Source organism: Polistes dominula, unplaced genomic scaffold, assembly GCF_049000335.1.
Source record: "Polistes dominula isolate Pdom_NZ unplaced genomic scaffold, Pdom_raw_medaka contig_26, whole genome shotgun sequence".
Lineage (NCBI taxonomy): Eukaryota > Metazoa > Arthropoda > Insecta > Hymenoptera > Vespidae > Polistes > Polistes dominula.
Window position 1 is genome coordinate 1,322,766 of NW_028300939.1, and position 15,183 is coordinate 1,337,948.

Consider the following 15,183-nt stretch of genomic DNA (forward strand, 5'->3'; position numbering starts at 1 on the left):
TATAACGTTAATACGTATGTATTATGTATATAAAAATATTTGTATAAATAAAACATAACCATAAAACATTCAAGACTAATGCAGTAATGTATCGACCAATGAGATTTCTTCTTCTATATTTTACACATAATTTAAATCAAATTGAAATAATTATTAAATGAATATAATTATTTTGATTATTATTAATAAATAATTTAACCTATTAAATTATAAATTATCTTATTTAAAATATATATTTTTATATATATGTTATGCAAAATGTAATTTTAATTCGCCATATTGAAAATTAAAATGATCATCAAATAATGCATATGAAGAAACAATGAAATATTGAATTGTATAATTATAGTTTGTAATTTGATTTTTTTTTACATTTTTCAAATAAAAATTCGATTTTTTTTTTGTTTTTTTTTTTCAATGGACGAAGTAAAATCGTAGATGGCAGTCTTCGTTAATACTTCGTTTGACACGTGTACCCCTTCTTGAATGGTTTAAATATTTGTGACAGTATAGCGTTGTCGACGCCCAGTTATCCGTAAGTTTTTAATATCCGTTATTCATATATTTAATTGTTGTTGTTAGTATAAGGTGATTTGTTATTAAACATTTAATAAGAATCTAATGTTAAAATAATATTAAGAAATATTTCTATAGAAATTAAAGCAGACTTAAATATCAATCGGTATATTTGACATAATAACCAATATGGCGTCTCCAAAAACAATGTTCCATTAATGAGCAACTTATATATGCAGAAAAGTTCTTCAAACAAAAGTGGATGAAATTGTTAACGTGTACTGTTTTTATTTATCATTTATTCTATTCAAATTCTTATCTATATATTGAATATATAAATACATATTTACAGTTGCATTTGCAGAGGGGATATTATATCTCACAAATATTTGCCTCTTAAAACATATTCCTATTACAGTTGAAAAAACTAATTTTCAATAGTGTTTAATCAAGTTTCAAACATTTTCTATTAACAATAGTAATATCTAATGAATAATAAAGAATACTTTAACGTATAAGTTTAAAAACAAAAAAAGAAAAGAAAAGTGGAGTGTCATCTAACAGTTAATGAAAAGTTGCAGATTATTTTCATGCGGTGTTGTTTAAATGAGAAAGAGAGAACATTGACATGTTTTTATATTGATATCATATAAATAATAGTCTCTTGTGTTCAAAGTTTTAAATAATTAAACAGAAAGTGTGTATGCTACTGTGTCTCATTTAAGTAGTAAGTCATAAAAAAACATTCATAAAACATTTGTCATAATGAATTGATTACAAACATTTATTTGTATCCTTGAATTAGGTCAAATATAACAAACAAAACCAAACAAAACAAACAGTGACAAAGATGCAGACTATAAAATGCGTTGTGGTAGGAGACGGAGCTGTTGGTAAAACTTGCTTATTGATTTCCTACACTACGAATAAATTTCCATCGGAATATGTGCCTACGGTGTTCGATAATTATGCAGTTACAGTCATGATTGGTGGTGAACCATACACTTTAGGATTATTTGATACTGCTGGTAACTATAAGTAATATATATATATATGTATATATTTCATCTTATATTTATATATATATATATTAAAGTATTTAATAACCTATTCACCAATATATTTATTATATTATTTATGTTTGTTTAAGGTCAGGAGGATTATGATCGACTACGACCACTCAGTTATCCACAAACAGATGTATTCCTAGTATGTTTTTCTGTTGTATCCCCATCATCTTTTGAAAATGTTAAAGAAAAGGTTAATGTATAATATATTAATCACTTTTATATATTTATCTTTATAAGATATGTGAATGTGAATGAATTCATATTAAATATTGTTGTTGTTGTTGTTGTTGTTGTTTTAGTGGGTACCAGAAATAACTCATCATTGTCAAAAAACACCTTTTTTACTTGTTGGCACACAAATCGATTTAAGAGATGACGCAGCGACCATTGAAAAATTAGCAAAAAATAAACAAAAGCCAATAACAGGTGAACAAGGAGAGAAACTTGCGAAAGAATTGAAAGCAGTTAAATATGTAGAATGTAGTGCTCTTACGCAGGTATCTGTTGTTACAATGACGATACAAATGAATTTCATCATTTTTAATATCGATGAAGTAATTAAATCAATGTTTATCTTATTTTTTTAGAAAGGTCTAAAGAATGTTTTTGACGAAGCAATTTTAGCAGCCTTAGAACCACCAGAACCAGTTAGAAGAAGACGATGCGTTGTCTTGTAGGACGTGATTGCCTCCATATCGAACGATTGGCTCAATATTGTCGAAGATTGTGAGTTTTATCGTACGGTGCATGCAGATTATTTTATTGAAGCAATAACCACACACTGAATAAGACAAAACAAGGCTTAACAAATAACGTGTTGAATATCAAAGAATGAATATATGCCTAACGTTAATATAAAGGCATTGTTTATCCTAAAATGATATTTAAAAAAAAAAACAAACAAAAAAAAAGAGAACTTGGAAAGTCAAGTGAAATTTTGTATTGAAAAAAAAATCGATACGGCAATTACAAACTATTTGCATGTTTGCATTTCTCCTTAATAATTAGGGGGTATTATACTTTTGTAACTGTATAAAATGTCGATCGCAACACGCAGATGTGGATAACCATACTTTTGTACATATAAATTACATAAACTTATTTATCTTATACAATGGTGCGTAAATGTGTCTTATTTGTAGGTAGATTTTGTCATTTATATTACAACCTTATTAGATGATATTATATCAAGGAGAATATATATACATGTATATGTATATACATATATATATATACATATATATATTTTTGAAACACTTATGAGTGTAATTTAACAAACGCGAATAAGAAGTATGAGTTAATACGTGAAATTTTTCTTCAGGGTGACTTGCGATTATTGACGTTGACTTTTTTTACAATCGCATAAACGAAACAAAGTTCCACATACTATCAATCAAGGATCGAGAAGAAAGCTCTCTTAATAGAGAATGTACCATGAAAGCTGGCAAAACTTGTAGGATATTTTAAATGTAAGATTGTTTTTAACAACAACAAACACATTAATTTAGCGTTTTTAATAAATCATTTATAAAAATCATGTAAAAAAAAAAAAAACATCTTGTTTAACGAATTACGAATAATGGAGATTAAGTATTTTAAATATCAAATATTAATTATTTAAAAAAAGAAAAAAAACAACTGAATGAATTTATTCAATACTGTATAACATTGATATTAATTATATTCAAATCCAATGTTCGTAAAATAGAAAAATCGATTAATAACTGGATGATACTAAAAGTTTCTAAGGATTATTATTATATCTAATTTTCATATGTTTAGTATTATTTATATGAATAATAATAATTCTACGTTGCCACTTAATCTTTTTTTTCTTTTTTTTTTTTTAGTGTCACGAACCAATAAAATCATTTTATATAAATACGTTGATTATTATTTATATATTAACAATTATTAATCAAAGAGAATTCCATTAAAATATTTAGAGAAATAGTCCCAAGGGGTATGCGTACTACTACTACTACTACTACTAATGAAATATATATATATATATATATATATATATATATATATATATAAATGGTTAAAAATATTAAATGCGATCCTTATTAAGAAAAAATAAAATTGGATATAAACGTAGAATATTTTATTTTCAATAAATAAAAAAAACAAAACAAATAAATTAAATCTTCAAGGATTCCAGGATTGAAAATGGCGAGTGATGAAGAAGATAAGTAAAAAATACAAATTCATCTTCTTTAGAATAATTTTTACTGATCGTAATTAGAGATAACCAGAATACAATACGGATAAATAGTATTTCCTTTTTTTATTTGTTAATTTCCTTCTTTTTTTTTTTTCTTTTTCCTAACAAGACATTATTAATCTCTAAAGATACTCGTACGCCGTTAATGCGCGCGCACACTTACGCGGGCTATTTGAAATTCGTGATAGAACGCCATGTTTGTTTTCTTACACAATGGCGTCTTATTCGTCACTGATTGTGAACTACGATCGAACGTACGATCAAAAAGAGACATTATTTTTTTTTTATTCTTTTTCATTCATTCAATTGAAACAGGCACACTTCTTATTTATGATTAACGGGATTCACTGTGAATTCATCGTCTATAATAACGTTGCTCTTTTTTTTGTTTTTTTGTTTTTTTTTTTTTTTAATCGAGCAACGAATTCGTATATATCGTATTTTAAATAGGCCAGAGTAATTAATTATTATTGCAGTCTTCAATGTTTCAGAGTAGCCATTTTCCCTACTTTCGTGTTTTCTTTTTTTTCATATTTCGCGGTTCATCTATATATATGTATATATGTAGTATATATGCGTCTTTAACACGTTGAACGCCACGTCAGTCATATATGACTGACATTAGATTTTACATTTAGGCCACGTCAGTCATATATGACTGACATGAGATTTTACATTTAGGCCACGTCAGTCATAAATGACTGACACTTTCAACTATTTTCAATACAAAGTAACACCTGTGGCCTGACGGGGATTTCTCTAAGAATTCGCATGGCGTTTAACGTGTTAAGCTCTCTTCTTCTTCTTCTTTTTCTTCTTCTTCTTCTTGTAATTTTATCTACCAATTCCATCTCTATCATTTTCATTCTTATTTAATTTTTTTTTTTTTTTGTAAAATACTTTGACGCATCTCATTTTTATTAGGGGGAAAGGGGGCGAATTGAACATTCAAAAAAAAGTCTCAGACTATTTCCGGGTAATTTTTTTGTCAAATTATTCCTGCCAAGGCCGAATTCCAATTAAAGAAATTCATATGTCCCACTAGTCACATCATTGGTTTTATCAACGATTTTTATGTATCATTATTATTATTATTATTATTATTATTATTATTATTTATTATTTATTATTATTTATTATTATCAATTTATGGATCGCAAATACGAGTATTGGTATTTCACTTTTGTATGCTTAAATACATATTCCTTCCTCTTTCTCTTTCTTTCTTTCTATACATAGATTTCAATGTATATTTGTGTGTATGTAATATTGTAATGATGATGATGATGATGATGATGATGATAATTTGAAAATAAAAAATAAGAATTCATAAAGAACACACACATACATACACACGTATTTGCGTATTTTATTATTTCGATTCTCAAAAGTGAGTACGACGAAAAAAGATAGAATCGGGCCACGAAAAGATCCTCCTCCTCCTCCTCCTCCTCCTCCTCCTCATCCTCTTCAAAGATTCAGCGTACAGCTCTTACAAACGCTTTTTATTTTTTTTTTCTTCTTCTTCGTTGATGATTCTGTCTCTCTTTCTTTTGCTTTCTCTCTCTCTCTTTCTCAAGAGAGAGAGAGAAAGAGAGAGAACTATGTACGTATATATATAAATATATATGTATATGTATATGTGTCGTCTCTATTTCATTTGGCATGCTTCTCTCCTTTCACAGTTGAGTTTGTATTGGTGTGTTATGCGTAGTTCGCATAGTAAGAGAAGAGTGTGGAATACAATGGATAGATTATACTGGCATGTATGACAAACAAGCAGCAGCAACCTACGTGAGTATACACATATACATGCATACACAGAGACGTATACATACGCATAAACAAATATTCGTATAGGAGGAGTACATAAATGTTACACGCACGACGTATTATATTCATATATATATATATATGTATAAGAAGAATATGTGTTTGTAGAAAAACATGTTAGTAAGTGGTATGTGTGTGTGTGTGTATGTTTTATATATGTATGTATCTTTGTACGAGGTATCTTGGGAGAACAAGGGCGAAAACGCGATGTCGATGCACCATGCTTTCTTTGTAATTAGAAATAATACTTTTTTCTTTTCTTCTTCTTCTTTTTGTGTCATCGAATTTCTTCCTTTCATTCCTTTCTTTCTTTCATTTTAACTTTTTCATTTTAATGCATCTCAATTAGGTTTATATCAAATGACTTACTTTACTAATAACATATATATATATACAAAATAATAAACTTAAAAATGATAAATTAATTATTCATACAAAATATGATAATCGTAGTTAATTTAGTATTTATAATATATATTAATAATAATTATTCAAATAGTATATATTAATTATAATTATTAATCTAATATAAAATTATTACTATTATTAAATAATAATTATATTTCTTTTCGGAAAATAAATGCTATAACATAAAATATGTAGGACAATATAATATATACTTGATAATATATATATATATATATACTATATACCTGTCTATAGTACACACTATTATGAACGAGAGCTTTTTTCATTTTCCCTAAAATTCTTTATACCTACGTAATACATATATATATATATACCCATGGAATATGATCATGCGCGTTGCATCGACGATGGCGTTTCATCATAATGATTATACGATCAGGTGAGTATAACACTAATGGAATTTCTCTCTCTATATATATATATATATACAGGTATATATATATATATATCTTAAAATCAAAAGTATCATTTGCAAGTCAGTCAATTGTCAAAATCATGTTCCTTAATATCGATCAAAATCATTCACATCACTTACATTATATAATATTCTCACACATACACATATATACATAAACAACCCCTTTCAACATTAACTCATCTACCACATCAAACTACCCTTTGATTTATGAAGTCAAAACCAATACGAGATTCTACACTGTTATCAAATCGATCGTTAAATATTATTGTATTTTATCCCTCTCATTCATCCCTCACCCTCATCATTCATACCCCATAATAAGAGATTTGTATATCAACTTGTAAAATAGATATATACATTTAACATGGTTACATGTGTTAAATGGTTGAATCAAATTATGGGACACTAATGGGGACACTAATGGGGACACTAACAATTTAATAAACATTTCTTTTTCTTTTTTTTTTTTTTTTATAATCATGAAAGTATATATTTATATATATTTTCTAGTAGTTTTATATTCTAGTAATTATCTAGAAAGTCTAGTTAATTATATGAAATATAAAAAGAGAAAAGAAAAAGAAAAAGATAAAGGAAAAGTATGATATACGTTATTCGGCCTACTTTTCTTGATCACCTGCAACACATACACATACACACACACACATACACATATCCTATATTCTACTATACTTTTGTAATAATACTTTGAAAAATGTTCTATAGTAATCGATGTACTGTATACTTATGTTAACATTGTCGTGCATTTGACATGTCTCCTCTGTGTTTAAACGATCCACGTATTACACACGTTCAATTTATCATTAACTTGTATGTGTATGCATGTATTTATGTATGTATTTATGTATACGCACGTTTATATATTGATATAGTAATACATATTGCTTAGGATATACTCACGTTTACATACGAGTTGTAATAAACAAACTGTACGTGCTATTGCATTACCATACATCAAATGATATCATCATTTTGTAAATAGAAAGTGGGGATTGAAAAAGTAATCGAAAATTTTGTTTTTCTTTTTTTTTTTGTTGACAACAAAAATATTTATCAAACCGTTTAACTTTTATAATGCTATGGACGAATATATATATATATATATGTGTTTGATAAAAATGATCAGAGTGGAGTTTATCGATGCATGCATATACGTGTGTTTGTTAATATTATGAATAATTATAAATAAGTGGTGTGTATAAAAAATAAAAAATAAAATTATCCTACAAAAGTCGTTTGGGACAATGAATGATTAATTAAATTAATTATTCTTAGATGTCGTGTTTTTTTTTTCAATTTTCATTTTCATAATTGCTAATAATAAAATTAATTGAGTAATTATAATCATAAAAAAAAAGAAAGAAAGAAAAGTTCTTTTAACATTGAACAAACTTTAATTTAAAAGTTTAAAAATCGATTTTTGTTTTTTTTTTTGTTTCCATCTCACATCAGCTTTTTCTACTTTCCTCACATTTTAATGAAATCATTTTAATTTGACGACTATTCGTGTTACCCACACGTCTAACACACACTCGTGCATGAAAATTCTCTATGTACATAGAGACATTACATATGTGTATGTATACATGTATGTATGTATGTATGTATGAATATTATATAGAAGAAATAAACGTAGAAAATAAAACCGATATGATTGATTAATTATTCTTCTTATAATAATTGAATTACAAAGTTTTTTTATTTAATTATAACATAGTGTGTACACATACACACACCTATATATATATATATATAGGGACCCATAAAAAAAAAAGTATTTGATAGAAACGAGAAGGATTGATCTTTTTTAATTTACGTTGAGTACCAATCTCGACTAACGAAGCGTGTTTGACGAACAGGAAGAGTCAAATCATAGTTTTCTTCTATTTTTTCTTTTTTTTCTATTTCAAAGAAGTATATATATATGTATATATATATATGTACTATCTATCTATATATATATATATATATTTGTTCATCTATATATATAAAAGGGTGAATTGTAAAAAATAATTTTTAGTTAATTATTTCTCTAAAATAAAAAAAAATAAAATGTTAAGACAATATAAGAAAAAAAAAAAAGTAAATAAATAAAAACAAAATTCTATGTTAAATATTTAACAAACTTTTCAATTCAATTATCTACATACTCAAAAATAAAAAAAAATAAAAAAATAAAAACACAAAATTAAATTAAATCAAACCAAAAACTAGAGAAAACTTTAACCAACAAATTATACATTGTCTATTAAATATCTAACTACTTTTGTATATGCATATTTGTTCATACATGTTGCATGTATAAATATTATACCTTTACACCTATGTATTACTCACATACAAATATATATATATATATATATATATATATATATACATTTAGAAATATACATATATGTGTGATACATTTTTCTAATTCAGAAAATTCTTGCAGCTTGACATTTTAATTAATACTGTTGGTAATTACCAATTTATTATATTCGTGAATTTAATGAGACTGAAAAGTGACCTCCTCCTCTCTTCCTCTACCATTTTTCCAAACATATAAATACATACCTAAATACATACATACATACATACATAGATATATACATAAATATACAAACATGAACTCTGAACAATTTTCATTAGGATTGTCCAATAGGTCGGGGCTTATCGATTGCTATGTCAGTTTAATTGTTCATCCTGGCATGACGTGTTTAACGAGGGATACACTTTAGATAAATCTGATCTGATCGTACGGATTTAATCGTCTAACATTCTCGATTAAAATACTATTTTCCAGGTGGAATATAAAGCAAGCAAGTAAGTAAGCAAGCAAGCAAGTAAGCAAGCAAGCAAACAAATCAGGTACCCATTACCCCACCTCAACCCCAACCCTAACTCCACAACTCCACCTTTCTCTTATCCATGTTAAATGAAGAAGAAAGATAAAGAACTTGTAACCTTTCTTTCATTTTCCTCTTTTTTTCTTTTTTTATTCTTATACTTATTATTTTTTCATTCTTTCTTGTCATCTTGATTGACCTATTCATTTATAAATAAAAAGAAGACAGTATTTTTTCTAATGTAAGTTATATTAAATATTGGAATCTCTGGAGCAGGGGAATTGAGAGTAGCAAAATTCGACCTATTTACTCTAATTTTGAATTTAGCCACCAGATAGCGTATTATTCAATTGCTAGAGATTCCAATATCATTGAAGATAATAATCTAATTCAAATAATAATAATATCAATCATAATGACAAATATGAATGAATCAACAACAACAATAACAACAGCAGTAGCAGTAAGTAGCAATAGCAACCAACAACAGCAACAACAAACAACAACAACATTTTGGCGAGAATTATATGATAAACCTTGGCACGGGCAGTGTGTAAGCTTTTTTTCTTTTTTTTAAAGCTAACAGACCTTCTTCTTCCTCTTCTTCCTCTTCTTCCTCTTCTTCCTCTTCTTCCTCTTCCTCTTCCTCTTCTTCTTCATCTTCTTTTTCTTTTCTACTAACTCTGGCAGTAATGCGGATACATTTACAGTCTAGTCTCGGATTTAAAATGACACAATGTAGATGAGAGAAGATCGTTTTTACCTTCTCATGAATACAAAGCTACAAATGTGAATTAGAGAGAGAGAGAGAGAGAGAGAATTTTTTTATTACATTAGCAATGTTGTTAATTTTTCAATGCCAAATTTTGAATAATTTATACATCAAAGATATTATTTATAAACAAAAAAAAAATGTTTATTTTAACCACTACTTTACTCCAAAATAATTAATAATAGTTAAGTATGTTCTTGCACACACACACGCACACACATACACATGGTGTACACAGTTGGTTGTCTCCAATGAATTAATATAACATTTAAAGATATTTAATAATTTTTTTTACAATAAATATTAAATTGTTTGTTTTGTTTAATAAACATCTATTTACAATATATAATATTGCGTGTTACCCCCCTTCCACCCCCTTCCACCCCCTTCCCCTTCCCCCGCCCCCTATTCGAAAGGAGAAACGAATTTTTCATCGACAATGTTCTAAAGTATCCTAAAGTAGATGATTTACCTACACCTACCTACCTACACCCATACCCCATATTTATAAACCACCATACACACACACACATATACGTGATATTTTCTGTTTATACATATACGTACACATATAGAAAGAATACGTATCTATTACTACACACATACACATACATACACACATTTTTTTTGTTTGTTCCATCAGACCTTCCTCCACGTTGGGGGGTTTTCATCATTCACAATCGATTCCTTCGAACGTAACAAAAGGTTATTTTCCACGCAACATCGAGTACCATTCTATTATTATTTTTTTTCTGTTTTTTTTTTTTTTTTTACTTTCTCTCTATTTCTCTCATTCTATTCTCATCTGTTTTCTACTTTATTTCCCCCCCCTATCTATCTATCTATCTATCTATCTATCTATCTATCTATCTTTTTCACCTTTTTGTTTTTGGTTTTTTATTCTCTTTTTTTTTTTTTTTTTATATACCACACACTTCAGCAAACAGATAGAAACATTTATTTCGGTCGAAAGGGGATGATATAAGAGAGATATTAAAAATTTTTGATTAGTCTAGCAAAAAAAAAATAAATAAAACAAAACAAAATGAACGTTTTTCTATCTTCACATATGGCATATACACAATAATAATAATTTGTTATTTATTATAAACAATATAAATTGATATTTATTAATAAGTGACGGAGATAAAGAAACACATAATATATATTTTGTAAATATAATAATAATGTAATATTATATTATTAAGTTATTATTATATTTTTAAATTTGAATTATTAATTTCTAGAATTTCATTTCATTTCATTTCATTTCATTTCATTTTATTTATTTATTTTTTTTTGTTTTTTTTGAAACCTTTACCTCTCTTTTCTCTTTTCTCATTCTCATTTGATTTTTTTTGTATATTTATTTTAATTTTCGTTATTTTTACCTTCACTCGCGTAAGGAACCAACAACAAAACAATAATAACAACTACAACAAAACAATCAACAAAATAAAACAAAAAATCAATAACTTTCTTTTAGGTCACGCAATTTGATTTGCATTAATTTCATATAATGCGATTTATTAATCCTTTGAGTGCTGAATACTTTTATTTCAATTACTTCGTGACATTATTTTATACAATATTTTCTACAAATGGAAATTGTTTATTATTTCATAAATTCTAATAATATAAATTATATTTATATAATTCAAGTTCATATATATATATATAATTTAATTAATTAATATAAACATTACATTCATAAATAATTAATTAATTCATAATAATGATTGTATGGTGGCTCAACGTTAGTGCCATGTGAAAACTATCAATTATTTTTACCAAACGCATATATGCGTCCATAACACTCAAAGGATTAAATCACTATACTAAAAGGTTCTTGTTTAAACAACTATAATGTATGATTTTAAATAAAGCTTACATATTTATTTATTTATTAATTAATTTGTTGCAATTATTGCATATATTTAATGCTGACTAGAATTGGCAATGTATATGACCATATATGCATATATTAGGTATATATATATATATATATATATGTGTGTGTGTCTGTATGTATATGTTTGTATTAAAGTTCGATTCGGCGCACGTAACGTCATTTGATCACAAATCAATAGTTCTCGTGATAATGAGGAAAGTATATATACATATATACATATATATATGTGTGGATGTGTAGATGTACGTATGTATGTGCATATCGATTATTTTGCAAGCTGCATATTTAATTAATGAAATGAAAATGTAGTTTGAATTATGATCGTGTCGGTGTTGCAACATTTATTTCATTTATCAAAGTATCCGATTGACACAAAGGTTTCAAATCAATTATGAACATTTAATTATTTGCAAGCATTTCAATGATGAACTTATTATTTAAATATTTGTCGTTGATTATTTTTGTATTATTCATTTTAATATTAATTTTAAATTTTGTAATAAATCAATTAGACAAAAAAAACAAATATACTTTGAACGATAAAACAATTCTCGACATTTTATGTCTAACTTTTGAAATTTTCTATTATCATAAACAAATTATATTAAATCTGTACATGAAATAAACAATAAAATAAAATAAAAAGGATACTAATAAGACAATGAAATATCATCAAAATTGAATATTATTAAATTTCGAATAAAATCGATCGGGGGAAAAGAAAAAAACAAAAAGAAAAAACACAATATACTTTGATTACGATTAAAAACAAAGTATTCTCAACTTTAATCGAAACTTTTTATCAACGATCATTTTATTTCAATTGGAAATTTTTTTTTTTTTTTTTTTGATTTAATAAAGATTTATTAAAGAACTCGAATTCTTTTCCACTTATCGAATAATCGAACAAAATTTAATAATATCTTCTTCTTCTTTTTCTTCTTCTTCTTCTTCCTATCACGAATTCCAATAAAGAGAGAGAGAGTCAAACTTAACTTATTTATTGAAAAATATTTTCATTCTAAATAAGAACTAATAATATTAAAATTAAGATATATATTAGAAAATTATGTTAAAAAAAAAAAAAAAGAAGTCTTTTAAAAAAATATCCTTGAAATAATAATAAAATAGTTCAATAGAAACGATTTGCAGAAACGTTTTATTTTCTTTTTTGCATTTATCGTCGTCATGCAATGCGATCAAATAAACGATCCTCCTATTCATCGAAGCATAAAAATATTATTATTATTATTATTATTGTTATTATTATTATGTATATAATAGTAATATCGTATCAGTCAAAAAAAAAAAAAAATACAATTTCAATTCCGATATCCAACATTATGCCATAGTCTTTCGTATTGTGTGAATAAGTCTGTATATATGTATGTGTGTGTATGTGTATAAGTGTATGGGTATTTTTACGTCATAGATAAATCAAGGATTTATCATAAAAATCCTTCTTTTGTATCTATGTACGTATATGTATGTTATTTATATATATATATATATTAAAATAAAATTAATATTATATAATTTATTTAAAATTACCAAATACATTGGTAATTTTATTTTGGTATATATATATATGGTAATAATATAAAATTATTATTATTAGATAAATTAAATATTAAAAAATATATAATATTATTTAATAATAAATATAATTAATATAAATTATTTTTATATAATTTATTTAAAATTAATAATATAATAATAATTTTATTTTAATATATATATAATAAATAATATAATATAATATATGTAATAATATATATCATGATATATAGAAATAATAATAATAATAATAATAATTTTCTAATACATATATATACTACTCTAGGGTTACTATAGGGTGTCCATACTAAAAACCATCGTATATTCTCGCATTATTTTCCCACACTCTTCTCTATTATTATATTTCATTTTTTTTTTTTTTTACTAATATGAAAAATTCCAAATTCTGTTAATAATTATTTTTTTTTTGTTTATATTTATAAATTTTTTACCCGTGTAACATTTATTTATTTATAAATATCGCATTTTATATATATATTATATAATTATTACATTTTATATATAATCTATAATAATAATGATAATAATAATGATAATGATGATGAACATGATCATGAACGATAATAATAATAATAATAATTAATAATAATTAATAATAATCATTTTCTATGTCACATTGCATAGAATTATAATATTTTTTCTTCTTGTTGTGAACAACAAGCCCTCTTTGTGTTGAATTTGTTTCACACAAATACCTAAAAGGATCTCCTCGGGCACTTTAGTACCCAAGAAAACATAAATAATAATAATAATAATAACAATAATAATAATACTCTTTTTGATATGAACAATAATAATAGACTATAGAAAAAGAAAAAAATGTATGCACGTTTAAAACTAACCTCAAAAACCTTCTTCTTCTTCTTCTTCTTTTTTTTTTTTTTATTCACTAACTTCATTAAGTACTTTCAAAGTCCTCTTCAACAAACAAACAAACAAACAAACAAAATAGAAAGGCTCGTTTTTTATTTGACGAGAATAGGCCATACACATCTCGCTCGTTTATTCTTCAAATTTAAAAGAAACACCTATTCAAAAAAAAAAAAAAAAGAAAACAAAAAAACCACCCCCAAGAACAGTTTGGTCCTGCAACTACAATGAAACCACAACTGTGAAATGCACAGTGAAACATTTACAATTTTATTTTATTATTTTTTTTTTTAAATAAACATTTGTTAATATTATTTCACATTAATTGTTCGAAGATATTAAAAAAAAAAAAAAAAAAAAAAAAAAACAGATAAAATCAAAAATCATTTGGTCCAGCAACTACAATGGAACCTCGATTGTGAAATGCATACAAACAGAGACAGACATACTTGCAGATTTTGTTTTTTCTTTTTTTTTTTTTTTTTTAAATAAACTTTTGTATTAAACTGTACTGAAAAAATTCAAAAAAAAAAAATAAAAAAAAAAATCTTTTGAAATATCAACGAAGATAACACAACACTTCCTTATTCACCCCTTTTTTTTTTTTTTTTAAATAATCCTATCCACTCATCATATATTTCTAATCTTTATATTCACTTATCATATCTTCTAACGGCAGACATTTTTATAATCAGCAAAATGACTACGC

At 25.4% G+C, this 15,183-nt stretch overlaps 1 protein-coding gene across 4 annotated transcripts; it reads left to right on the forward strand.

Annotated features, from left to right (window-relative positions):
• The first annotated feature begins 445 nt into the window (after positions 1 to 445).
• LOC107072957 (cdc42 homolog) lies at positions 446 to 7,884 on the forward strand. 4 transcript variants are annotated; one of them, XR_016176245.1, is made up of 6 exons: positions 446 to 535; positions 1,322 to 1,544; positions 1,667 to 1,776; positions 1,886 to 2,083; positions 2,174 to 2,703; positions 2,908 to 7,884. XR_016176245.1 is itself a non-coding variant. In XM_015333302.2 (5 exons), exons 1-4 carry the CDS (start codon positions 1,367 to 1,369, stop codon positions 2,261 to 2,263), a joined length of 576 nt encoding a protein of 191 aa, XP_015188788.1. In that variant the 5' UTR covers positions 544 to 1,366; the 3' UTR covers positions 2,264 to 2,312; positions 2,908 to 7,884. The 4 variants fall into 4 exon arrangements, 1 of the variants encoding a protein (XP_015188788.1); XR_016176244.1 differs by having other exon boundaries at positions 481 to 535; positions 1,092 to 1,544; XR_016176243.1 differs by lacking the exon at positions 446 to 535 and adding an exon at positions 544 to 1,243.
• Positions 7,885 to 15,183: the final 7,299 nt, after the last annotated feature.